A 27828-nucleotide genomic window follows, 5' to 3' on the forward strand; every position below is an offset into this window, starting at 1 on the left:
TCAAAGTGTTCATACCATCAGCCTCTCAAGCGTCTTTATTTCAAACTGAAGTTACAAGACATTAATAAATGATGGGAGCAGTTCTCTTCAAGTAGAATCTAAATATTTTCACCAAAGATGCTTCCAGACTTAAGACTTCTTGATTTTAAGTGAACTATGAGATAATCTGCTGATCCTGCCCTACAAACTCTGCCATAACACGATATATGAAAATGATCTGTCACATCTAACATTACAGGGAACTTCTTAACACCACTAAAACACACATCTTCTCAAACGTATCTTCCCTTTCTTCACATTTCCCGACCCACGGCTGCTCACCTTTGATACGATTTCTTTCCCAGTTATTGTGAATGACTATTTTAGAAATAGTTCACATATCAAAGAATCAGAACCATGGTTCCCAGCCCACCCAAGCTCTGCCAAGCACATTTGGATCCATGGCTTGGTCAAGCAGACAGTCCACCTGCTTCTCCACCGACAAGCCGGAAGCCGGAAGCTTAGCACGAACGTTGTGCTCCTCGGTGCCCAGAGCCACAGACTGCATCCCCGCGAAGGCAGCGTCTTTCTCAAAGCCCAGCTTCAGCTCCTCACTGACCAACACAGAGCAGCATCCAATCACACGCAAGAACAATTCAGACAATGCCAATGAAGACCAGGTACAGTGTTTCAGATTGAAACTGACAGCTGATTGTAAACTCCTCAGTGTGGTGTGACATGAATGAAATCCTGTTGGTTGGTCGGCCATGAGATTTGACGACATACCTGGTTATAGTCGCTGGATTTGCTCCTTCTAGTTTTCTTCTGGCAAAGTTCACCTTCTGAAGGGGATACCAGTTGATTTCTTTGGTGTCTACGCTGTCCGTCCACGTGCCTCCTTTCTTCATCTGTTTCAGCTCAAAGTTCTGTTCAGAGCAATGGGAAACATCGTCATACAGTTTATTGACAGTTTACCGGAGAGCGAAGGTCTTAGCTTCAAGCTACCGTCACGCATTTGAAAAACCCTGAAGACGAATCAGATTCACACATGACATTCTGCAACACATTTAAAACCTCTTTTATCTGTAGTTCAAACACCGACAGTCACACATTCAATGTTAAGTGGGATCTCTGCTGCAGGAGCGATTGGTTACCTTCCAATCCAACGAGGGCTCCTTGACGAACACGTCCATGGTGTTCAGCAAGAGGTCCGGCTCGGCACTGTAAGCTCGGAGGGAGTGGACCATGATGCTCTGGATCAAACCAGACTCCCTCAAGGGTTGCATTAGATTCACAAACTGCTGGGTCAGCCGGAAAGGCATGAGCTCAGGCACAGGGAGGAACTGTGAGGAAGCACAAGAGTGAACGGAGAGGGAAGTATTTACACAAGTGACGGTAACAGTAACACCTAAGAACCTCACGGTCTTCTGTCTGCTACATTTCATCCATGCTAGAGGAACGTCTCTATGGACGCCGACGTCGGTCTGTCCATCGGTCAGACCACCACGTTGGTCCGGACTGAATTATCTCAACATTTAGTTAAAACACAGAGTTTTCACTGTAAACAAGCACGACCAACCTGTGTGGCTGAGCCGAACGCATGACCGAAGTCGATGCCAATCATGCCTCCCGTTTCCATGTTGATCATGAAGTTGGAGAGATGGCGGTCACCGATTCCGAGAATCCACTGGCTGACACACAGCAAGGCATGGGAGCTGATGAAGTGGGAGCGCAGGGAGAGAAAAGCCTCAGGGCTGTTGCACATCTTCAGAAAAGCTCTCCTAGACATTGAAAGAAAAAAAGAAGAGAAGAAGTCGTTTCACTGCAAGTGTTGACCTTCATCAGCAGTTTGATAATACAGAGATCCAACTCACTTCAGGAGATCACTGGGCACATGCTGCAGCACTTTAGAAAAGTTGTTGACCGTCTCGGTACGTTCCGCTTTCCTGGAAAAGGATAAACACGCTGTAACTCACATTTTACTAAACAGTAGTTCCCCCTGTGGCATTGCCTAATGTTAAAACAGACTAGAACAGATCATAAATGCTGTGAATATTAAACTACAATCAACAAAAGTCAGCTGAAACAGTTAAAAGGAACAAAAAGGAACATTCATAGACTTACTGGTAAGCCCATCCGTACAGAGCAAAGCCCTTGAGCTTTGTGGTCAACTTTTGGAGCCAGTTGTTGTGGTCTTCAGCACACCTTTAAGAAAGAAATCCATGTTTACAGACAGCGCTTTCACTAGCTCTGAAGAGGACATAACCTCACCACTGGACAGTGGGCTGACACATGAACATGAACTGTACCTCCCTGCCCTTTGCCGTTCCTCGTCAGTCATTGTGTTGTTCAGGAACTCCTTCAGTGTGCAGGTGTTCTCCATCCATTCAATCAGACCGATTCTGTAAAGGCAGTGAAAGTGGTCAACTATGTTACCTTACAGTCTATCATCCCCAATCCCTAACAACTCATTTAAAGAATGAATAATAATCAAATCATGATCATAAAACAAGAATCTGTGTGGTGTTTTACATCTTATTTGCTGGATGCTAAGACGACAGGAAACACGTGTGTTGTAGTTCCACTTGGACTCGTGTAATCAGTGCATGCATTAGGTTTAACTGGAGGACATAATGATGGCTGGACAGACCTCGTGGTTATGGGAATGACTTGATAGGTGCGCAGCTGCATGCCTCTGTGTGTGCATGCGGCGTCATGACTCAGCACAATGTTCATGACAGCAAAGAGCTGCTCAATGCGCTGGTCCTGGCGGAGGTCCTCTCCACCCTTCACCAGGAAGGGGTGGTCCCGTTCATCGTCCCCGCGGATGATCAGACGTTTGGGCCGACGGATAGACGACATCACCTTCACCTGCGGAGCACGAATCCACACCAATATACTGAGCAGCCCACAGCGGGATCTCACACGTACATAGGGCTGCTACTAGAACATCTAAATGACAGTAAACAATAAAAACAAACCCTCTCATCGAAGCCCGTTATCTTTGCATGATATTCTGGCAAAGGTTTGGATCTGCCATCATATTGTCCTACGAGAGGAAGGAAAACACCTTCAACACCTTCATATACACACACACACACGTATGTATATATACACACATACATATATATATACATATATATATATATATATATATACATATATATATACATATATATATACATATATATATACATATATATATACATATATATATATATATATATATATATACACACACATATATATATATATATATATATATATATATATATATATATATACATATACATATATATATATATATATATACATATATATATATATATACATATATATATACATATATATATATATATATATATATATATATATATATATATATATATTTTTAATTTCAAATTAGTTGAGCTACTCTTGATGCCTATAAAGAATTGATCAAAACCAGCAATGTGCAACATCTAAAGAGTGTCCAGCCGCGCTGACCTGGGATCTCCAGCTCGTTGCCGAATGCGTCTGCTTTAAATCCACTCAGCCAGGGCGAGTACTCCTTAAGGTTCCCTGGTTCCTTCTGAAACCCACGCATGGATGTTGCCAGTTCATCCACCTGCCGCACAAAGCTTTTCTCTTTCCTCTTGTCAAACAGCTTGCTGCCTTTAGACCCCAGCAGTTTCTCCACATCTTTAGCGAACTTCTGTTAAATACAATAGAAAGAAAAAAGTAGATTGAGAAGTGACGTTCTTTTTGTACATGACACATGCATTTGCAATAAAACAAGCATAAAAGCAAACTACAAACTTTGATGAATTTCTTGCGAAACATCCCATGACCGGCTGTGTTACTATCCCCAAGAGAAGAGAGCATCTCCTTGTACACAGCGCCCATCCGCGTCTTGTCAAAGCCTGGTTTCTCCATTTCATTCTTCACACAATCCCACCAATCCTGTGTGGCCCAAACGACAACAATCAATGCCAGGCCAGTAACCAGAGAGCTGCAGCGTGGTTAATTCACGGCTGAACTTATTACCTTGAAAAGCATTTCAGGGTTCGTCAGCTGCTGCAGTGCATCCACAAAGTTCTTCACAGGTCCTCCCTTATCCAGCATGCTCCTGAGCCTGTTGAAGCACACAATACAATCACTTTCTATCTATCTATCTATCTATCTATCTATCTATCTATCTATCTCTCATGTTGTCATTTTCCTTTCCTCCCAAAGGAGACATTAGGCAGTTTACCTGTTGACAAATTCCTGCTGCTGGTGGCCTGTAGCAGAGTCCTCAAACTGGTAGCTCTCGTTGCTGATCATGAGAGCGTAAACCAGAGCTTGAGGGTAGCGCTCCGCTATCTGCTCAACGCAGCGCTGTACGGCCACAGCTTCCGGCTTGTCCAGGAGGGCGACCATTTGACTGATCCAGCCAATCAGCAGCCAGCAGGGAACTGACACCATCTACAGGAACGGCACGACACACACTTTTGATGTAGTGCTTCACTTCCAAAGCTTGTACCTGTTGTTCAGTTTTACATTGTTGTGTAATTATTTTCAGTCACAGCAGGGAGAATGGATGGATGGAACTGATGGAAGTGCGATAAACTGTATTAATGTGGCCTTAGCTTCCACAACAGCCACGGCCTTCACGGGGTGACCGTGGCTAAGTGGGGAGCCGCTTTTCAATCAGAGGGTCGGCGGTTCGATCCCCGGTTCCTGCTCTACTAGTCTCATGTCAATGTGTCCTTGAGCAAGACACTTAACCCCAAAATTGCTCCCGTAGCTGCGTCTACGGTGTGTAGATAGATACTGAATTGTAAGTCGCTTTGGATAAAAGCGTCTGCTAAATGACCGTTATGTAATGTAATGTCTTCACACACTAACCTCTTTGATCATGAGGTCCAGTGTCTCAGAGGGGTACAACTCAATGATCTGCAGCAGACGAGGGAACTTGAGGCGAGCTTCCTCCGAGTTCATCTTCAGTGCTTTAAACATGCTCTCTAACACATGAACAGGCATCGCCGACAGCTCTGGAAATTGGTTTTCTGTAACAAAACGCGCAAGGCATCAAGTTAGATCACCGGGTTTCTGGTGCAACAAAGGCCCACAGTCGGTCAGTGTGGTTACTCACCAGCATCACTCTGCTCCTCCTCTCGCAGCCGTTTGTCACAGAAGTTGGCCAGAGTCATGTACGTCTCAATGACGCTGCTGCTTTCCACGAAGTCCTGAGTATAAGACTGGAGCTCTTCATCAGCCTTTCTGGTAGCGTCGCACAGCAACGCCAATGCTTTCAGCTGCAGCCCCACTTCCACTTTCTGCAGGAAAAGAGATCCCTCATTTACAGAGACCGTTTGCACATGCTCCAGAACACTATGCAGTATTTCATAAATGACTTTGAAAGTAATACAACTAGAGTACCTTTGGATTTTCATCGGGCCAAGCAGCTCCAGACAGCTTTGCAACTCTCTCTGCTTTCTCAGCGTCAATGGTTCCCAGGACCGAGGGGCTCCGGCCTACAGCTGTGGACAGGATGTGGAAGGACGAACCCTGCAGGATCTGTTGGTTTCTGAATACTTTAGCTGTGGCACTCTGACAGTCAGCCTGAAGGTCCTCTGCAGAGAGATGAGAGCCGACATGAAACACCTCAACAGCAGACAAGAGCAGCTGAACTCACACTTATCTGTGATGATCTGTAATGATCACCTGATACCTAAAGAGGATTTTACTTAAGCTTCACATTATTACAGTAATCAGTGAGGCCGTCTATCATTCCCTGTCTTGTAATCCTCAAGAGTCTCTCCCCTGCTTACCCAGGAGTGGGATAGTCTTCAGCATGGCACTGACTTGATCAACGGGACTCTGGGTCTGGCTGCGTTTCTGGTTGTAGCGGCTAAAAGTGTGGACCCACCGCAGCAGCCAGCCTCGGTTTGTTTTGGCTTCTTTGTGAAGTTCCTTCAGCAGCTTGGTGGCCACAGGAAAGTTATTCTGAAAACAACATTTGTGTTCCGAGGTGAGTTTGTGGTCGACGTGGGACAGCACAAAATAAGTAACTTCCACGGCTGTTTCTTCACCTGCTTCCAAGCGCTGTCGGCCATTTGTAGCTTCATGTTGAACTTGCAGTCATTTACTAATGAGTCAATGTCTCCCGCTGGCTCTTCTGAGTTGTCCACCTCCATGCTGTCAGTGGGAGCGTGGCCTCTTAGCTTCACTCTGATCTTGTCCAAGAAGAAACATCTGGAACGTAGAGATCAAACATGACACCGCATCACAATTTGTTATGTGATCATTTAAAAGATTTGTAAGAAGCATATTCTATAGATTTATTCTGACCGAGATGTGATGATGTCATCCCATATATTCACCGGATCCGCTTTAGCGTCAGGATACCGCTCGGTCCATAGTCTGATGAGCCGCCGGAGCGAGCTCACAGACACTAGTGAATGAAACACAATGAAAGTCACTAAATGTTGTGTTTGTAGTATTACACAAAGACAACGTCAGTGCTCACCCTCTCCTTTCATGAACAGCAGGAAGTCTTGGATTTCAGTCAAGGCCTGCACCGACTGCAGGATGGTCAGTCGACTTTGAGTCAACAACGTGTCCACACTGGAGTAGTTCTATGAGGCAAGAACAGTACGAGTGCAAGCTGGAGTTGATTAGCAGGATGAATATAATTATGTCTACTTTTATATGCACAACATACTACACATTCACTGTTGTTTGCTTTTAAAGTAAGAAAGAATGAATAACGATCTTTGATGTTTACAGCAGACCTGCATAAAGAGCTGCATGGCATAGTTGGTGTAGTACGTCGCGCGGTCATAGTCCTCCTGCAGGATGTAGAGCAAGCTGAGCTCTTGGCTGTAATGACTTTCCAGCAGCTTCTTGCGCTCCTCCACCCTCATGGCTTTGTCAATGAAGCTGAGAAGAGTTTGGTCCACCTCACCCAGCTGCAGCTGCTTCAGCATGCTGCGAATCATGTGCTGCAGGTACATTTCCTGGCACAAATGCAAAAGACTGGCGTGAGAAAAGCACTACAATCACAATAGGACTTATATCAGGCTATGACATGCTACACCATTCTTTAACTTTTTGGTCCAATTTAAGCGAAAATGAAAAGGTGACTGAAGAGTCTGGGAGGGGCGTTTGCATGCCATGGTGGCCTGGGATAATGTTCACTCAACACAACATGAAGAATGTGGAATCAGAACCTGCGGGACATCAGTTCTCCCTGGTGCATGAGAAAGGTGAGATCTAGTACCTGGTAGAGCGGCTCCGACCACATCCTCTCGAGGTCGGGAGGGGAGTTTTCATCTATGTTCACGGTGGAGCAGTACTGAAGAGACTTCCACTCAGTCAGATGACTGTAGGCCTCCATGGCAGCTATTTCCCAGAAGTCCTTCTCAGAGTCTGTGGGCTCGCCATCACTCCAATGCTCAGTGTTCAGGGCCTGCCAGTATGGAAGAGAGTAAGCAGTTTGACACCATTGATAGAACTACACCAATCCACGTGCATCAACATGCTACCTAAGCGCTACGCTAGGTTTACTGTAAACCTATACCTCATTGTAAAGCTTCACAGCATCTGCAAAGTCAGTGTTGGCTTCAGCCTGAAGCGCAGCGCAGGTGATCAACTTGGTCCCAACTTTACCACCAAAGATGCCGCGCACGACATCGTAATCCTCCAAAGATCTGTAAAGCCTGAAGGAGACGGGGAACACAGACCACACTGACTAACCAGTGAAAAGATAAAGCTCCTAACGTTCAATTAACAGCCAGCACTGATAGAACCAGTACCACGGTCAACAAAGTTCTAAAACCTTGCTAGGTGGATCCATTTATTGGTGTCCGGGGGGATTTCTTTGCGTCCTCGTGACCGCTTGGCAGAAGGCTCACCCTGGCCACCGGCATGCGACAACAAGCCCTCTTCCAGCAGCAGGATGCCCGACGGCTGCTGGAGACTCATCAGGCAGGTGGAGCTGATGGCCGCTGGATCGAGCTGATGCAGCTCCTTCTGCTGCTGGCACATGTCCTAGCAACACAACCAGCAGAGCATCAACTCAACCAGCAGAGCATCAACTCAACCAGCAGAGCATCAACTCAACCAGCAGAGCATCAACTCAACCAGCAGAGCATCAACTCAACCAGCAGAGCATCAACTCAACCAGCAGAGCATCAACTCAACCAGCAGAGCATCAACTCAACCAGCAGAGCATCAACTCAACCAGCAGAGCATCAACTCAACCAGCAGAGTATAAACTCAACCAAGCAGTTATCACATTCAAGACTTTGCAAGCAAAACATTAAAATAGTTTCTACCTGAACACATGCTATGAATGGAGGGAAGCAGAGGGTGCTCTTGCTCAGGAATGTATTCATGCTGCAGCGCAGTTCCTTTTTAATCCTCCTGCTCTCCTCTCTGGTTTTGTGCGTTTCCATTTCTTGGAGGATTCCAGCAAACAGGGAGCTGAACAGCTGTTTGGCTAGAATTGGATCTCTCTGAAGGAACATGCATAGGGGGAAAATCCATTAGCTGCTTGTTATATGTAGGGTATATGCATTCATTTATATTGAGAGGCGGAGTTACCTGGGCTAGTGCTTGAAGGGGGGCGATGAGGCTACTGTATGGGATCTGGATGTCTGGGAAGTCTCCCACTCTGTAGCTACGATAGAGAGTCACCTGAGCCTCTTTTCGCAGCCTTTGATCAGCTTTGTCCACCTGTGGGACACAGAACAGATCCACAGACAGTGAGTAAGACTTCGCTCTTAACATCGTCTGTGCTCCAGACTTTCACAAGGTAATGTCACATAGGATGAATGTGGATCAGCACATTGCTTGTTGCGTGTTTGATACCTTCTTCTGTCTTTGCTGTTGGATCTCTTTATGCGCATAAGTCAAGCTGACTTTCTCCTGGTCCTTGAGAAACCGGCGTCTCAATCTCAGGATGTTATTGCGTTGCTCATTTGCCGCTGTTGACGTAGAAACAACAAATCACATTAACAGAATTACAATCCATCTGAAACACCGTTTCTCTCTTGGAACATACGCAACATGAAGCCAAGAGAAAACCAACCTCTAGTGCGACTGTCCACCTCATCGGTTGATGCAGTGAGGCGCCTGAGCCCAAAGCCTTCTCCCACGGGTCTCCTCGCTGTACTTTGCCTCTCTTGTTTCTTATCAAACGCCAACAATGACGACAGAGACTCAGAGCTGGGCGTGTACTCTGCTAGCGTGTCCACACTGCTGCCCGTCAGCCAGTTATATGCTGTACGTCGACCTGGGAAACAAAACAAGGTAAATATACACATGTTCACTTACAAAGTCTCTGACCAAATGCTTCCATCTTCAGTGCTTCAGCACCATGATCTTTACAGCAGTACCTGCTGTTTGGGTTTGGCTGAACTCTAATGAACTCTGAGTGGCCCGGAGTTTCCCCTTAATGCTTCCAGACTGCGAAGCCGCCACGCTCTGCGGGCCTTGAGAGCTTTGGGTTTCAACAAACATGGGAGTCATCACCGTGCTCCTGAAGCGCCAGTTGGAGTCGATCACATAGTCCTAGAGAGCGGAGGAATATAATGAACACAGCGAGCTCATCAGTGACATTCAAATACAACGTCTGAAGACTTTGAAGCTCATTTTTCACAGACCTCCTGAGAGAAATAAATGCTGACCTGGAAGGTACACTCTGACAGCGGGTACTCAAAAATGTTTCGTATGAAGTCGGGACTCTGGCTGGTCATTTCCAGCAGGAGATTGGTAGCCAAGCTTAAGAAACACTTTTCAATTTGACAGGAGTACAGAGAACGAAGCACCGTCAACATTCGTTCAAGGGTCGCAGCTGGGAGGCGCTTCTCCTGACTCCAGAAGTTACGAACGTAAAGCCTGCAACAGAAAACGGACAGGGATGTTTCTTCAGTCAAAACACTGAATATTGTAGTGTGCATTGTTCAGATTACCTTGAATATGAGAAAGGATAAAATAAATAATGCTTCTTACTGAAGGCCTTGGTTTTCTTCAGACAGTCCCTGAAGCAGTGCTTCTTTAGCTGCGTTCAGAACCTCTACTGAGGTGTTGTCCTCCATGCTCTCTGCATCACTGCAAAAATAACATTAAAGTTCATACCAGAGACAGTCAGCCCCCCGAGTCAAATTAGAGGAAAGTGACTCAAATCAATGCATCGTGTGAGAACAGACGCCAACATGGCTCACAGTACCTGTAGTTGTCCTGGATCCACATGAGGATGTCATACATCCTCTCTCTGCACACCGGTGAAGGATGGGACACGAAAGCCGTCACGGCTCCCAGGAGCTCCTGAAGCTGAACCGGACTCAGGCAGGCGATAATCTTGTGGATGATATCCAGACACATTCTCTGCTGGGCTTCATCCCTGAAGAGGAACATGCAGAAACACGGTTGAGCACTGAAATGTGTTATTCATTTACATACGAGACAACACCACTTTAAACCCTCTGCAGCTACCTGCAGCAGAGTTTTGTCAATCCGGAAAGACAAACAGCATGCAGATCACAAAGAGCTGCCTGGTCAGGACTTACCTGTGGCCCATCATCTGAATGAAGCCTGTGGTCTTCAGATGCAGGAAGATGTCTGGGATGACATCAGCACGGCTCAGCACGCACTCCAAACAAAGGGTCTTCAAGACGCCGTGCAGCTTTGGCAGGAGGGAGAACACGTGGTTGACAAACCTGAAGAATGAAACACACAGCTGCAGTTACAATAAGACTGAGACGGGTTAGAGCCACGGATCAGGTCACAGGAAACGTACACAGTAAGATTCATGAAGTGATTCATACGAGAGGGGAATCACATTCAACATGAAGCAGAACTACACACTCACCGATCCATGAATGGAGGAAAGTGCTTTGAAACTTTGTTCAAGCAGATGATGAACTTGTCATCCATGTCTTTTTTCTTCAGATTCGTTATCTTACTAGCAGCCAGATTGAGAAGCTCCTGACGATGCTGAAACAAGAAACAAGAATGACACAAAATCTGAATAAATAACACGAGTTGAATGGAAGAGTATTGCAGATTGAAGAGCGATATATATATATATATATATCTACTGACTTTACCAAGGCCGTAACTTCTGAAAATAAATGTTCTTTTTCAATATGAGCTCTTTGAGCTCTGCTCAGACATAAACATAAATGAAGTGTCGCTGGAATTCAAAGGTCTCATACGTCGTCCGTTTCGGTCATGTTCTTCAGGATGAGGCCGATGATCTCAGCAGCAGCTGCGTAGACATCTTTGTATCTCACGAAGGACACGTTGTTGGTGAGAGACTGGATGTACCTGAAAAAAACAAGATGGCGGTATCTGAGCAACAACACACGTTGAAGAAACCATCAATGTCTGAATATACTGCTCTCTATCGCTCTTCCTGGTTGTTCATTTCCTTCATTGATTGATTTCTTTCCCTGGAACTTGCAGCTTGGATAAATGACAGACGTGTTAAACAGTAAAGCTGTCAGCTGACACGTTGTATATTTTACCCGTCGTATTCAATTCCACATGAGACGTTGTAAGCAGGGAGGTTGTTGGCCAGGATGATTCCCAGCAGCTGAAGTCCAACAGAGTTGTCTTTGCTATTTGGGTCGATGCCACAAAACCGCTCGTATATCAGACTACGAGGACAAGGACAAGATAAAGTCAAGGACAATACAATTTACAGAATTACACACGACAACACATTTCTATTATTCATAATTAACTTCAGTCAATTTTCCATCTGGCTTTGAAATCATGACTTTGTGTGTCTGTGTCCTGACCTGAACGTTCCCAATGAGCTACAGGCATTTGAGAACTACCTGTAAGGCACATGCAGACAGTCTTTCCAGCACTCAACCAGCGTACGAATGATCTCCAGATTGTGCCGGAAAACGGCCCTCTTGGAGTGGAAGCTATGCTTCATCAGGAACTCTAACAGCCGGTTGGCGAGCACTTCATCTCTGGGGTTCCCCTAGAACAAAAGAAGCCTGTTACTGACAGTAATCACCAGTGTTGAAAACACAGCAATGGCTAAAGGAAAACGTGGGGATACTCCCGCTCATTAAAAACTAATTTATATGATTCTTATACCCCTTAAACTGGAAATTCATATGCAATATGTTGAGAACTGCACAGCAATGCCAAAGATGTAATAATGATTTATATTTGCGGCCTTTAAAATGTAATTATTATCAACCTTGGGGCTGACCAGGCTCGTCCAAGAGAGCACTGTGACGATGATCTCCACCACCATGAAGTGGATCCCCTCTCCTCCGTTGTTTCCAGACACGACGAGCTGCAGCAGCGGCCCCAGCCAGTACTTGGCATACGGTCGGAACACCTGGAAGGGTCAACGGCAGAGGTTGAATCCACAGACTGATAGTGAACACAGGAGGAGCAGCAGTAGGAGGCGTCACACCCGGGTAGACACAGCATCACCGTCTCAACTCCTGAATGAATTCACACCGAGGGGACATTTACCTCCTCCGTGTTGATGAGCAGCTTTGAGATGAACAGTCGAATGTTCAGAGCTGTAGCTGGATTTGATAGTTTTCCATGTAGAAATTTCATCCATGGAGGAAGTTCACTCGGCAGGTTCCCCTGTTTCATTAACAAAGAAGAGAGCAGTTCATGATCATATTCATAAGAGAAAGGGACTGAATCACTTTATCTGATGTAAAAAAGGCATGCGGTTCTGTTTCCTGCTGTACTCTTCCTGGGTGCCACTCACCTGGTCAACTTTGGGGGTTATGTTGGTCCGTAGCATGTGTCCAATAAGAGCAGTCATGGTCGCCATGCATTCATGCTGATTCAGCTCATCCATTTCTAGCTCCACCATTGCATCCTGGGAGGGACTTGTCTCCTCTGTATGTTTCTACATCAAGGAGACAGACACTGTTGAGACCTTCATGTGACACTAAAGCATGTCACAAGCTCGGTGCAGTTCATGAAGGGAAACACAAAAGACTATTGACGCACTCTTTTTGCAGCAGTGCGTCTTTGTCCTTCAGGCTTCTGGGAGCTGAAGGAAAAGCTTTGGACTCCGGTGGAGAAGTCAAACTGGCTCATCTCCTCACTCAGGCTGCTGTCGGCCATGTAAGACTGGGAGGACAGATACACTGGCGCTTCTGTGGGAACCAGAACGTAGATCTCATGAACGTCCTCTACTGGAGAGGCACTGACCTCTAAGGCCACCTGTTGGTCTTTGTTAGACCCATCGCATCACATTTCATTTTAAATCAGACTTAAGGAAAGTCTAATAATTAAGCCTCGAGACATAGCAGTCAGGTAAAAACTAAATCAACTAGTCTGTGGTAATGATTCCTAAATTCCAACAGTTCAAAAACATTGTTGTAGCAGAACATACCTCCATTCTCCTCGCTCACTTCTTTACGAATCATCACGTATTTCTTCTTTCTCTCAAGTGGGACCTACAGTGATATATAAATATATATATGAATAAACCACGACTGCAACTCTGAGTATAGTGTTAAACAAACAGGCATGTTAAAAACACATACCTCAATTTCAATTGGAAAGTTGTAGGTCCTTTCAACGTCAATGATGTTCTCCAGAATGAACTGATTCTGGAGAAGGAAAGAAAACCAGAACCAGTGAAGTCCTCAGTCACTACGCCGTTCATCTCTTATGATGGATTACACACACACACACACACACACACATCAGTTGTAGAGCATGGCTCCAACATGAAAGAAGGCTGCAGTGATATACTTATACAAGCCAGTCAGTACCTTCTCTGGCTTCTCACTGAAGAGGAAGCCGTGGTAGAACTTGGGCTCACTGAAGCTGCAGCTGATGGCTGCGATGGCACAGTTGTACGCAGCGCAGTGATAGTGTCTCCTGAGATCAAGGAGCTGAGTTTCACCCGCCATGTTCTCAGTGAACGTTTCAAAACACGACCTGATGAAAATGAAATCAGCGTTCATTCATGGAACAACAGGGACACGTTACATCGCCGTGTCACTTCCTGAATGGTGAACGGGTCCTACTTGATCAAGGTCTTGGACAGCTCGTTCCCCTCCGTTCTGTCTGAACGGCAGTAGGCTTGATTAATGCGGGACTCCTTGGAGTACACCTCTTCTTTGGGAAGCTGAGAATACAGGAGCTCCATCAGCTTGTAGCAGCCGCTCTTCTTCATCAGCTGGATCTCAAAATCCATTTCATTTGACTGAAAGTGAGAAATAAATGAGCCTGAAAACCATTTTCAATGTGCTCCTCTGACCAAAACGATTCAGCACTAGCTCTGGCCCGTGAGGACTAAAACACAACAGTTTGATTAAAAGCTAAACATGCCGTATAAATGAACACATATCTCTAAAAAAACCAACATTAAAATAATACGGTGAAATAACAAACACAAAATGTTAGGAAGCAAACCTTTGTGCAGCGGCTGAGCAGCAACACTATAATGTCAGACACATTCGCCACAAAGAAGTCATTCAGGGCCTTGGTGCTACAGTGAGAGGCGAGAGGCAGCAGGACCCTCTCCGTCATGGCCTGCAGCATGGAGCTCATCGGCACATCCCCCTGCTGGATCACCCGGTGTACTGCACACAGTAGCTGCAGCTGCCGCTCACTGCTCGACCTACATGTGGTAAGACATTGACACACAATGAGAGGCTCCTCTACCTTCCAATACACAATAATATAACGGCCCTGCTTCAACCCACCATGTGCAACCTTACCGTCTCCCTTGACTGAGGCTTTACTAACCGTCTAGCAATTCTTTGGAAACACGTTTGGAAGGCCTCCTCCATGATGTGCTTTCTATCGCGACACAGAATCCCGGCCATCAGCTTGAGAAGAAGTGGGCTCTGAGAGAGCTCTAGAGCATCCAGCAACTAAAAGACAGAAAGAGACGATTGGTCCAACATCACAACACAAGAGGTTGTGGAGACAGCTGAGTCTGCTTGTTCTTAAGAGAACAACATCTATCAATGATGTTCCACCCTTAATCTGCGTTATCCTCCTTAATCTCCACAACCCTGACTTCACCTTTCGGATACAGTCCATGTAGTTGTTGCGGTGCAGCGAACCCTTAGCGAACTCGTCGGACTGCATGGGGAAGTGGGACGCGACCAGGGAGTCCAGGGCTCTCTGCAGCTCAGCAAGTGGCTCCTCTGGGAGGGTTGTGAAGAAGGGCAACACCAGCAGAGCCTGACTCTGAGGAGTTGAGGGAATCCAAGAAAATCAAAACACACACACAGATTCCTGTATGGTGATTTGAAGCTACACCGACTCTCAACACGTAAACCATCCCCAGTACCTTGAGATTCAGGGGCAGGTTCATGTCGACCAGCAGCATGGTGAAGGTGGAAAACACCGGTCTGAACGCTTCGTGGTCGGTATCGGAGCAGACAGAGGAGTCAATCTGACGACATGGAGGACAATAAAGAACATTAGAAAACACAACGGGTAAGCTTGTATTGTACTGCATTGTGTAGACCTTTCCAGGCCTTTGGCACATACATGACGATGATTATTATTATTACTTATTCACAAAGCTGGCGGGTACAGTTCCTAGTTAACGAGATTAAGGATGTGTTTCTATGAACTGCAGATTCATAATACCTGTAGGAGCTTGGAGAGCAGCAGAAGAGTGGCAGTTTTGCTCTCTGGAGTGGAGGAGAGTCCTTCCCACCACGACTGCAGACTATTCCATCTCCTCAGCACCTCTTCGACCAGCTGTTTCCCCTGAGTCTTCCTCACAGAGCGCTCTCTAAAGCTGTGGTCCAGCATGCCGTTCAGCAACACGCTCACCTGGTGAACAACAATTCAACACCAGAAAAAAAAAAAAATCACCTTACATGAAGAAGCACGATAATGTTCCTTTACAGGTGCATGTCTGAAGAATGAGAAAGAAAAGGAGGGACAGCTACCATGCTGGGGTTTAGAGAGGACGCCTTCATGAGGCGAGGCACTGTGGTGTTCAGACTTCTCAGCAGCTCAGTGTTGATGGTCACCTGGAAGAGGCTGTAGAAGTACTCGCCGTGCGAGAAGCTCAGGAAGTTATGGCTGTGACTTCCAGAGATCGGCACAGAGAGCATGATGGTGTTCAACAGCAGGTCCACCAGCTGCTCACTCTGCAGAGAAACAGCAAAACACAAGAGGGAAGGTGTCCAATACATCCACTATCAATATACCATTGAATCCACAGAGAGGGAGCACTGACCTGCTGATTTAGAGAAAAGGCAAGCTGAAGCAGGCCGTCCGCCAGAGTCTTGGTATTTATGTCCAAGGACGGGAGAGCCTTCCGGTCCTCACCCGGAGCGATTCCTTTATACACCGTCATGAGAAGTCGGGAGCCGAGGGATTTGGCATAGGTGTCATCCTTTAAGACACAAAACACAAACAAAATGCGTGTGACAAAAACACTGTAGTATCATTTAATAATTATGAAAACAGTGCTGCAAACATAACGCTTATTGTGGGTTAACGGTCCCACAATCCCATTTAACAACGTCCCAGGACGAATACCTGGCTGTGCAGAATGGAGCTGAGGAAGTCGGCTTTGTGGATCTGCTTACAGGACGACAGAACCATGTTCATCTGGTCATGGCGGCTCAGACTGCTCGAGGAACAGAGGTCCACAGCACACAACTCCTCCACACTAGAGACCAAGAGAAATACACGATCATCAAGGTCTCAACGAACGCAATCAGAAGAATATTTGTTACAATTTAATACAACTGATATGCTATCAACTGTACTACTGTATATGTATTCAGGTCTCAGTGAGCTCAATTCAGGTTTGTCATTTTGTTTCCATACATACACAATAACAGAACACAATGCACGTGGCTCGTCTTGTTCTCTACTAGTGAACTTAAATCAGAGCACTACTCACAGATGATCTACATACCTTTTATGGGAGAGTTTTGTCCGCAGACTGCTTTCAAGGCGCGTGCGGTACGGTGAGGCCAGCAGCGCCTTCAGTAAAGGAACGCACACTTCTGGCAGGTTCCTCATGACCTCCACGTCTGCCATGTTGAAGCCCACAGTGGATGGCTCACACACCACCAGAGCAGTCAGCTCAAAGAAATCAGAGACAAAAATGTCTTGTTCCAGAAGCTGTGAATGAAGGAAGAAGAAGTGAGCAAAACATGAAGAAAAGGAGACTAAGAAGACTCATGGCTTCCTTAGTGTTGTAAATCCAGTGATACCTTCCAAAACTCTTGGTCTCCTTTGACAAGAATCATGGTGGCAAACTCCAGTAGGCGGACAATGATGGTGCACTTGCTGAAGTTGTACTGCTCCACCTCTCTTGGGCTGAAGTGAGAGGTCCTCTTGCCAAAGGGGAAGCAGCTCTCTGCTGCTGCCAGTTCGTGAGTTGCCAGTTCCGTCAAAAAGAAACAAATCGCTTTCAGAAAGCTTGACTTCTCTTCAGGGCCTTGAAAATGAAGGAGGAAGCAAACAGTTTAATGCGATCACTGGGGCCAACAAGTTCTTTTTTCCATTCGGTAATGTTACCTGGACACGTCCACTAGTCACTGATGACTTACTGAGCATGAGGTGAGGCTTGATTATGTGCAAGTGGATGAAGGTGTTGTAGCAGTCCAGGGCAGCCAGCAGTACATCCATCCACTGCAGGGTGGCTCTGACACTGAAAGGCCCCGTCAGGTCCCTGAGAGTCGGCTGAGAGAGGAGACCTCCGCCCTCGAAACGTGAGATCAGAAAACCTTTGCCGTGATCCTTCAGCATGCCGTCTACCCACTGAGAAGGAGACTCCTTTCCTAAGGTCACACACATCAGACAATGTCTTCACATGTAAGTGAATGAAACATGAATGAATGAATCACTGCTGCGTTAAAATAAGAGTTTGGTTGATAATTGTATTTATTTGTTCTTCCTGGGTCATGTGATCAAGGCTACCATGGTAGCATGGCTCACCTGGGAGGAGAGGTACGAACTCATAGAACAGCTCCATGCATTTGTGTCGACACTCAGTCTGAGGTCGACCACATTGTTCCAGAAGCCATGAAACCACATCAGAGAGGCACAGCTTCCTGTCAGCTGGAAAGCCCCTTTATGAACAGAAGGAAAACAAGACATTTATCTACACATATAATCTCTAATGTCGCATCTTTTCATAAACATTACTGAAACTCTGCCTCCTGCACAAACAAGGAGAGTGCACACATACTTACACTTTATGTAGTTATGAGATATAATGCTTAATATACACGATGTAAAGATTACCAACCGTGGGATGCGTGTCTTAGCACTGTGCTGATTGAGGCTGGAGCTCTTTTGATTGATGATTCTTTTCAGATGATCAACGGCGCTGCAAGACTGCTGCACTGTACCTGAGCACGGAAGAGTGGCAGAAACACATGCAGACCTTTTTAATGAAACTATAAGTTTCCTTTAATGTGAAATGGAACCTTGTTTAACCCAACATGACAGCATTAGAATATATATATATATATATATATATATATTTTTTTTTAATTACTAGCATGTGGATTAAAATAAATAGTGCTGAAACATCGCAGGAAAATAAACACATTATCATCCGAATGTCCCGTCTGTAAAGCTGAAGTGGAGGAACAGTTACCCATCGATCGCTCATCTGAGTGTGCAAGAGCCAGACTCTCCACAAAAATGACGAGAACTTCAAAGATGAACTGCTCCACCAAGGACTTCTCCTCCCTGCAGAGACACACACAGGCAGCAGCATTGAGAGAATACGGTTAACTCAGTCACTCTGTCAAGAACACAAATCAGTCAAACCGTGAATATGAAACAAGATGCAGCTCTTCTGGGTGTCACGTGTCAAAACAGCGAGAACAGCCTCGTACCTGAATTGTCTGTAGATGCTGTTGAAGGCTAAGGCCGCCCCGAGTCTTTTGAAGCCATTGGGGTGGAGAGCCAAGCTGTAGATGCGCTTAAACAAGGACTTCATGTTGGTAGGACTCTTCTCCTGCTGCTTCGGGGTGGTTTGTTTGATTGACCATTTGACGAACTCTTCAATGCAGCGGCCACAGAAGTCTCTGAGGGTGCTGTCCATCGGGTCAACCACACCGTCCTGAGGAGGAAACAAACAGCGATGGGAGTACTTCACATGGAGTCTTCATGTATTCATAACCTCAGGCCTGGTTTGAACACCTAGCCTGTAAAGCCCTTCATAGAACACAAACACTTACCATGATGGCCTCCAGAACAGCTACTGTGTCTTGGCTCTCAAACTTCTTGTTGTTTGTGAACCAATGAATCAGCTGCATGACCAGCGGCTCAAAGAGCTGTCTGGTGACCTGTAAAGACATTTCAATTCATAAACATTACAGTAGAACCAGCTTCTGTGTGTTTCCTCACAGCGCTGAATCAGGCTGATAATAACATCAGGAGTCAATATGAAACCATGAACCAACCGGAGGCTGGTTCACTGTGCATGAGACGTGACATATGACACATGACACATGCAACTGTAGCAGCTAAGTCAATGAAAGCACTACAACAGCACTGAATACTACCAACCAAATAACTCATCCAAACTTCATCTTTAAACTCCCATCAAGCATCTGTAACACTTCCTGATAATCTCTTCTTTCTGAGAGATAATGAACACATGTCGGGGTGACCATCTTGTTGGAGCGCACGTACCTGATCCACGTCGCAGGCTAGACGCAGCAGCACAGGAAACAGCCTCTTGTGCAGCTTGTACATGGGCGGCAGACTATTGTCTCCCTCCACCATCTGAGCGCTCTTCCCAACCATGTAGACCACCAAGCTGTGGAGGAGCTCACAAGCTGCCACCTGCGGCACAAAAGACACCGGAGGACTCATTTCTATTGGGTGAAACCATCGTCGTCACGCAGACGTTTGCATCAAATTCTTTTGGGAAACGCTTTGACGTTGGAGGACGTACTTTGGTTTGCCTGTCACTCGTGGACAGCGCCAGTTCACTGATGTGAGGCAGAAATGGGTCGAGGTAGATGACGGGCTTCATGTCGGCGAACGGCACCGCAAAGCTGAGCCTTTTCTCAGAATCCCAGGCGACAAATTTCTTCATCGTTTCCTCCGATGAGACCACTAAATGTGAAAATAGAGAACTACGATCAACGAAAACAGCACACTTCTCACAGTCAGGTGTTCTCCAACCATCGCAGTGGAGCGTGGCCCAAGGAGACACATTTGTTACAATGAATTCTTACCAGTCACAAGGTTCCTGTTCAGCTTTCCTCCCAGGTGACCGAGCAGCTTCACCACTCGGAGCCTCACCGTGACCAGAGGAGCGTCTTCCTGCAGTCACAGGAGAAACCAGTGAGCTCCAGACGGGACTCCTCATGAACGGGGAGCAGCTCCACTCACCAGTAACAGGTGATTCATCAGCACAGTTCTGAAGTAACTCATCTTTATAAGACATTGAAATATTATTATATAAAATTAAATGACTCCTATAACAAGACTTTGTGGGGGTCTGTGAATTCTGGCACACATCACACACACACACACACACACACACACACACACACACACACACACACACACACACACACACACACACACACACACACACACACACACACACACACACACACAGCATGTTCTCCTCTTGTGACGATAATAGACTAAAAACAGGACTTCTTACATGAACTATACTCTGACTTGTTGGGCAGTGAGGGACTACAGAGAAGTGGACATGTTATGTTATTAAGACTGAAGCCACAGTAAGAACTGAGAGATGTCTTCCTCTTTCCCATCCAGTACCGTGGAGAGCTGCTTAGACTTCTTCAGGAGCCTCGTCATCACCCGGCTGTACCCTTTGTCACTTCTCGAAGACAAAGAAGACGTCACCTCCCAGTTGCTGTCGTCTTTGTCTGAAGTCAACAACATCGGAACACATTTTGGTACTTTCATTGATAATCTTCATCTACTGAACTGAGATCTCCCCCTGACGCTACCCCGGGCTCACCATTGGTGGTGGTCTTCAGGTACCCGTCCAGAAGAGGAAGGATGCTCGTGTAGCAGTGCTGCATGGTCTCCAGAGGAATGTGGGAGGACCAGTCCTCGAGAGCATCAAGGGCCACGTTGGCCAAAGGAACATGGCTCAGACCCAACTTCAGAGCCGCCTAGACAGACAGACAGACAGACAGACAGACAGACAGACAGACAGACACACACACACACACACACACAATTAAGCTCCCCCTCCTTCAGCACCACCCGTCATGTTCCACATGCGTTCATTTGAATTTGGTTAGTTAGCACTTTATCCATGACTTTCAGCTATCTATTCATCCATTGCTTTTAGCTACTGGTTTCTATTTCCTTGTAACTTCTTTTTATCAGTACATGATCTGACTCCAGAATGTTTCCATGTATTAATAACTGGTAATTGTGAATTACTGCACTAAAGCCCCTACCGTACATCTGCATACTATGTATTTGTTTGAAGCTGTATTCATCCATCCTCATCTAGGTGACAAAAACAGAATGAACCCGGTTCAAGGACCCCACCTCGAGAGCTGGGCAGTAGGCCTTGATGTCCAGAGCTATGACGTTGTGGTGCAGCGAGAGGACGAACGTCAAGCAGGACGCCAGCAGCTCATCTTTGTACTGCTTCATCCTCACACACACCTGCAAGGAAGCCACACGTCACTGACACGCCCTGCATATTGAGGTTTTCTGCAGCAACATTTCAGATGACGGCATTCCCACGACGTATTGCGAAGAGAAGCTACCTCTTTTCCAAACTTAGAGAAGAGGGCGAAACAAGCACTCTTCACCGTGTCACTCTGAGGGGATGTCGAGCTCCTCGGGCCAACGCCCTGATCAACAACAGAGACAAAGAGAAAAGTAATCACGTTCAATACATACGAGTAAAAGTTTGCACAACACTGCTATCATACTGAGCTTACAGGACGTGATCACAAACCCACAGCCTTGATACAGTACTCATGTGTACTCGTGTGTATAATATTACCTGGTAGTACTTGATTCTCTTTGCGATGTTCATGGTGACAGAGAGCAGCTTGTAAAAGCCACTGACGAGTGGATTCCGTATGGAGTGGAGGATGAGTTCATGGCTCAAGGGATACATCCAGGACTGAAAATACTCCAGGTGCTTAGTCAGCAGCAGCTCGCTGCAAAGAAGGGAAAACCGTGTGAGGCTGTGGTGGAATACACAGTATCTTCAATTTAATAATAATAATAATACATTTTATTCGTTAGCGCTTTAAAAGGTTACTCAAAAAGGTACAATAAGGGCGTCTGCTTGTCTCGCTGTTAACTTTTAAAGAGCCTCATGACGTCGGCTAGACCGATCTGGACCGTCTCCAGTACCTGCAGAAGTCCACCAGGTTGATAAAGGCCGTGAAGTCTTTGATCTTATTGGGCAGCAGATGAGCTGTGGGGTCGGAGGACGGCAGGACGTGGGCCGCATCATCTGGAGCCTGATGGACAAGCCATGGATTAGGGTTCAGAGTACACAAAAGGAATGAAAGGGAAACGGACATACCGTATGTTTAACCGATACCGCCAATACCAAGTATACCAAAGCTTTTACCCTTTCACACATCGACAGGGGACATAATCAAATGGACTGAAACGATATCTACACGTCTCGTGTCAAAGTGAGGCCTGAGAGGGAGAGCTCACCTCCTCTCCAGTCGTCACTTTCTGCACAGACAAGTCCAACTTCTCCACAATTTTGAGAATTGATTTCACCAACTCGTCATAAAGCAGACGGCTCAAAGACACGAGGGCGGCGTTCTGACTTTCAAACGCTCCATCCAAAAATCCTGAATCCTGCAGAGGACGACACGAAGCAACAAGGGCATGAAATAAAACGTGCTGCTGATTGTGCACACCAGCAGTGTGGAGGAGAGCACGCTGGTCAGTACATGTAATGCATCTCATGACACAATGTAACGAAATATTAGCTATTCACAACTCTACATGCTGGATGTCCTTAAAAAAGGGACGCCAAGAGGCCACATGTTATGTAAAATGAATAAAAGTCTGCGTCATGAATTAAAACAGAGCTGTACCTTCAGCAGGTCACAGTCCAGAAGGCTTTTAAACAGGGCCAGGTAGTTGTGACTAGATGGAACTTTCCATTTTCCAGTACGAACTTGGGAAGACTCGCCCTCTTTGTCCTGAGGACAAAAGGACATTTTGATTTAAGGAAAATGAATTGAACTGAATTGAGTGAACATATACATGTGTGTGTGTAAACATGTAATCTGACCTCAGAAAGCATGATGGGTTTTGAACAGACCCGGATCAAGCCCTGGTGTACTGAAACAATGAGCAGAAGTGACAGTTTGAGCAGATGACAGTCACACAGAAGCAGCAGGTTTAAAATAACACTGTAGTGTATTTAAGGGGCCCTGTACCACCATGACCGTCTCTCCTCTCATTCCTGAGAGACGATGAAGACTGTGAAAGCCGTACCTGACGAACGCCAGGGTTTTATTTCCACACATCACGATGGCCTTTAGTTGCAGTGTGCTCATGAGCAACCTACCCACAGAGCTAATGAACCCCCAGAGGACAGGTCCTTTAGAGGCCACGGCCACCAGCACCTTCAGGATGGACCTGCAACAAGCGGTCTGCATTCTCTCGCTGTACTGGGGGAAGCTGTCGATCTGCACCACGAGCAGACGCTCCAGCAGCGGTGTGTACACCTCTGGGATCTGAGACCGGGGACAAAAAGCAGAAGCTCAAGTTAACCGTTGGGGTGAATTAGTGTCTCTACTGAAGGACGCAGTGGTCCAAGTGACTTGACGATGAGCGTGGTTACCTTGTCCAGGTGAACCAGGACACAGGCTATGGAGTCCAGGAAGCTGGGCAGCTGGTAGAAGCTGTCGTCCTCCCCGTCAGACTCCGTCAGATACATCTGCTTACAGCGCTGAATCAGCTCCGTGTACATCAAGTCCACGTCTTGTGGACACACTTTCTTGCATGGCTGCAAAATAAAAATGCAAGCTTATTTTTTTTTTTTTTTTTGTATTAAGAAAAGTCAAGATTGTTCACAAACATCAGAAGAAGATCTAATGGATCACACAGGAAACCAAACGTGAAGCAATGGGAACACAGAATATCAGTAAGAAGAAACTGATGGAAATGCAGATCACAACAACTCAAGCAGCAAACGTGCACGTCTGAAATGCACGTGCACACTATTTCTACAGCTGTGGTGAAAACGTACGGCGGCAAAGAATCCATATCCTCGTATAGCAATGGACAGCTCCTTGTGTGTGGAGTCCATGGTTCTAATGATGCCGCAGAACTTCTGCATGAAGAACTTCAACTTGCTTTTGTGCTCCTCAATGTTGTCTGCCACCAGCATTGCAACCTTAAAACAACAAAGAACATGAATGATGAGCAGTGAATCACAGGGTTCCCATCACGCTGCTAACCCGGGCTGACTTTGTTCTGCATGGAATGCCTCAGAGCGTCTACCTGTTTGAGGAAGGCCTCGAGCGCGTAGTAACTCGTCTTCTTCATCTCAGCGTTGATGTGTCCACAGAGCCTGGACATGACATCGAACAGAGCTCTGTAGTGGTCCATGAGGCAGCTGCTGAACTGGGACGCATGTCTGGCGATTAATCTGAGCCCGGCTGTGCAAGAGACGGAGACGAAGTGAGTTTTCAGAGAGTCTCGCCTTCATGTTGATATGGAAAGAACAGGCCTTACCAAATGTGACTGCGTAGCGCGACATTGACATCTACAGCAGAGACAAGAAAACAACATCAGTCCATTTCAGTCTGGACGTCATGTTTACAACCTACAGTGACACATTCCGCCGCTCCCACCATTGACTAATAAAGACTGAGCCATGACGACAGACGGTACCTGAGGGCTGACGGCCTTCAGGGCGTACTGAAAGATGTCTTTAGACGTCGCCGGGTCTGCAAGTCAGAGACGCACACTGATCACGCACTAATCACAGAAACAGCATGTTCTGTTGAAAACATGAGACAGACAGAGAGAGAGAGAGAGAGAGAGAGAGAGAGAGCGTCCCACCTTCCTTCATTGTTTTAGTGAAGTTCACCATCAGAGCGGTGAGGCCTCTCAAACATCCAGCTACAACAAAAAGTTTTGGTTCCTTCGTTGAAGAGGTCATCTGAAACAAACCGGTGGACAGACACAACATGTGAAAACACAGTAAGTCCAGAGGATCGCGGTTCTACCCAAAACGCCCGGTACCGTCCCCGTTAACAAACCTGTTCTTTGAGCTCTCCCAGATAGGCTTTGTACAGTTTGTCAGAGTTGTTGACCATCTCGCTGGGGTGAACCTCTGCGAGAACTCCCAGCAGCTCGTAGATTTTGCCGAGGACTAAAACAAAATTGACATTTTCATTTCCTGTTTGAATCCCTTTCATCTCCATTACAGCGTTGAACCAAACAAAAGGAAGACTCACCTGAATCTGGCAGTTTGCTCCTCTGACAGAGCTCGCCGTAATATCTGTTGAAAATGTCGCAGACTCGCAGCTCTGCCACCACACTGGAAGCCTTGGTTGTTTGGAGAACCTGAGCAGAGAACGAACCCACATAATCACTAATATGACAAAACAGTCGACAGTGGATCTTGTCCTTCGCTCAGTTCACACAGCCAACGCACTTGGCTGATGTCAAAGAACATCAACAGAAACCGACCTTGATGAGGAGCTCCAGCACCAGAGTCCTGCACTTGGCTGCTTTCTCCTTTGTGTACACAGCCATGCATGTGTCCTGCACAGAGAGAGAGATGGAGAAAAACAACATGATTCATTTGATACATGTACACATAACAAAGTGTGATTATTAACCTGGTGGTACGGTTCACTTGTGTCGTACTGAGAGCTGTTTGTAGATATTAGTATGAATATTCATATAGAGGCTACTTTGTGTCAGGGTCAGTTTCAGTCGGACACTGAAGCAGCATTATTCCGTTTCACTGCTGTCACAGCCACCACTGTGTGTGCTCATGCACACATGTGAGACTGAGATGAATCCACACATCACACCGGCTGTAGAACGGTTCTAAAGGGAACGTACTCTTATGTCTGTGGCGTAAGTCTTCTCCCAACCCTTGACTCTTGGTGAGATCCTGTCCAAGAACTTCTCCAAAAAACCCAAGGTCTCAACTCGGGTGTCCCGGAACTGGAAAACAGATGTTTCTGTCAACGGGAGAACTTTTCAGAGTACTGACATCATTGATCACCAGATGTTCCTTGATACCTCATCTGATGCCAGGGACTTCCTGAGGAAGCTGAGCAGTCCGTAGTCCTTTGAGAACAACAAGGACGTCTGTAGAGCTTCAGGACGGAATCAGAAGGAAATGTTAACATTTCTTTTCATTTGTTGTTACCAAACACTAAACGCTGCACATTCAGGAGCACCGTAAACTTTGATACATTAACACATCTGTGCAATATTAAAGCCTCTATCATCAGACGTGTTCTTCTGCCTCCAAAGACTAAACAACAACTGCATTAGTAATGTGCAATAACTTCACAAAAACATGATCAGTTTAAAAAGTTTAATCTAGATATGAGGAAGGACAGAGAACACACGTTGGATGAACAGAGTTAGGATGGATGGATGGATAGATATATAATATGAGAATATGGTCATAATGTTATGTTTTGCATGAGGTAAGAACTAGAGGGTGAGTCCTCCTGAGGAAAGGAGTCATGCATGGAACTTGCAGACTTTTGGATCCGCATTAAAGTATTTGAATACTGCCACACTTCATGCTCGGAGACAGGTTTAATATTGCAGACTTCTAATGAAGTTATGGGAGTAGCCTCCTCCACGCTTCGCTTGTTGTCACGTGGTATTTATATTCATTCCGCAGGGAGTTTATGCAAACTAAACAAAAAGAAGTAAAGGCGCAATTATTGAATTCGTTGTAGCTTCTACAGACGCACACATCACGTCACCCTACAAGGTGTTCACGGCTCGTCCAAAGCAGACGCGGCGTCAACATTAAACCGACAGATCGTTCTTGGAGTGTTTGGCGGACTTTACGGTCTTACCGAGCTCGTTCTCGGTCGGCGTTAGCATGCACTCCTGTCCCAGGTCTCCGATGATATCGTGACATCTCAGGGCTGCGGTTCGCGTGTCTTCGTCCGAGAGAGACTCGTGAAGTTTGAGAAGAAGCACTTGGATGCCTCCAGCGGGGTTCCTCTCGGAGGACATGGCTGCAGAGCGGGGCTATGCTAACATTAGCATCACATTAGACACGTTACTTCCTCTGTTAAGTACTCGATCAGACACAAACACACACACACACACACTCTCTGTCAGACGTGCTAGGGAAGAGCCATTCAACTCAAACAGTCATGCGCACATCAGGAAGAGTCGGGATGGGGTGCATCTGTTTCAAAATAAAAGCCCTGATGGTGAAGGTCCCGGGACCTTCTGGGGACATAAAGTATCCTCAAGTGGCCGTAAAACGCGTTTAGTGTAACGTCATGGTGTCAATGATTGTCTTACATTTGAATTCTACAGCACTGAGTGTGTCACTGTAGCTTCTTCTTTCTATGTAACATAAATACATGTGCTTTAAAAACTACTCAGTGGTGCCTCTGCTCACTTAACACCAATTTAGAAATTAATTTGCGACTAAACTACTACACCGACAGACCAGGGACGTGCGGCTCTGCCTCACCTGACATCATGAAAAGTAAAAAACAAATAATGATAAAATAAATATTAATATTAATATGTATCTACTGATCTGTACTATAAATGTAATTCCTGTATGATTCCAATCATTTCAATCATTGTTATAATCAGAATCTCTGAATTATCTCATGTCCTGTTCAAACAGAGGAGACAGTGAGGTGAGGCAGTGACGAGCTGTTCCTCACCTCAGACTGTGAATCCTCACTAACGTGT

At 46.0% G+C, this 27828-nt stretch overlaps 1 protein-coding gene across 1 annotated transcript; it reads right to left on the minus strand.

Moving 5' to 3' along the window:
* prkdc (protein kinase, DNA-activated, catalytic subunit) lies at positions 1 to 27163 on the minus strand. Its single transcript, XM_068710068.1, has 86 exons — positions 26964 to 27163; positions 26164 to 26240; positions 25981 to 26085; positions 25600 to 25674; positions 25365 to 25473; positions 25167 to 25279; positions 24967 to 25066; positions 24796 to 24851; positions 24637 to 24667; positions 24403 to 24560; positions 24149 to 24295; positions 23741 to 23905; positions 23465 to 23633; positions 23186 to 23235; positions 22986 to 23093; positions 22594 to 22743; positions 22279 to 22388; positions 21920 to 22079; positions 21678 to 21764; positions 21454 to 21573; positions 20909 to 21065; positions 20704 to 20813; positions 20148 to 20235; positions 19862 to 20025; positions 19597 to 19749; positions 19140 to 19247; positions 18795 to 19021; positions 18551 to 18645; positions 18197 to 18299; positions 17884 to 18017; positions 17496 to 17726; positions 17157 to 17383; positions 16856 to 17064; positions 16471 to 16603; positions 16166 to 16324; positions 15873 to 16076; positions 15565 to 15753; positions 15260 to 15364; positions 14989 to 15156; positions 14707 to 14834; positions 14371 to 14578; positions 13983 to 14161; positions 13725 to 13893; positions 13494 to 13559; positions 13340 to 13403; positions 12952 to 13100; positions 12704 to 12847; positions 12454 to 12573; positions 12170 to 12313; positions 11793 to 11944; positions 11478 to 11609; positions 11166 to 11277; positions 10820 to 10944; positions 10518 to 10667; positions 10178 to 10351; positions 9961 to 10059; positions 9636 to 9846; positions 9345 to 9519; positions 9038 to 9241; positions 8818 to 8933; positions 8551 to 8682; positions 8283 to 8462; positions 7784 to 7995; positions 7526 to 7664; positions 7226 to 7414; positions 6738 to 6962; positions 6473 to 6581; positions 6295 to 6397; positions 6036 to 6198; positions 5775 to 5949; positions 5383 to 5576; positions 5096 to 5279; positions 4849 to 5009; positions 4214 to 4425; positions 4006 to 4093; positions 3778 to 3921; positions 3466 to 3673; positions 2961 to 3028; positions 2630 to 2850; positions 2289 to 2381; positions 2104 to 2184; positions 1854 to 1925; positions 1559 to 1760; positions 1134 to 1322; positions 766 to 905; positions 1 to 593 (listed from the first exon to the last, which is right to left on the minus strand). The coding sequence occupies exons 1-86, from the start codon at positions 27124 to 27126 to the stop codon at positions 389 to 391; spliced, it is 12327 nt and encodes a 4108-aa protein (XP_068566169.1). The 5' UTR covers positions 27127 to 27163; the 3' UTR covers positions 1 to 388.
* Between the last annotated feature and the right edge of the window lie 665 nt (positions 27164 to 27828).

Source organism: Cebidichthys violaceus, unplaced genomic scaffold (genome assembly GCF_023349555.1).
Source record: "Cebidichthys violaceus isolate CVI_PGR_0920_01 unplaced genomic scaffold, fCebVio1.0.p SCAF_15, whole genome shotgun sequence".
NCBI classification, from domain to species: domain Eukaryota; kingdom Metazoa; phylum Chordata; class Actinopteri; order Perciformes; family Stichaeidae; genus Cebidichthys; species Cebidichthys violaceus.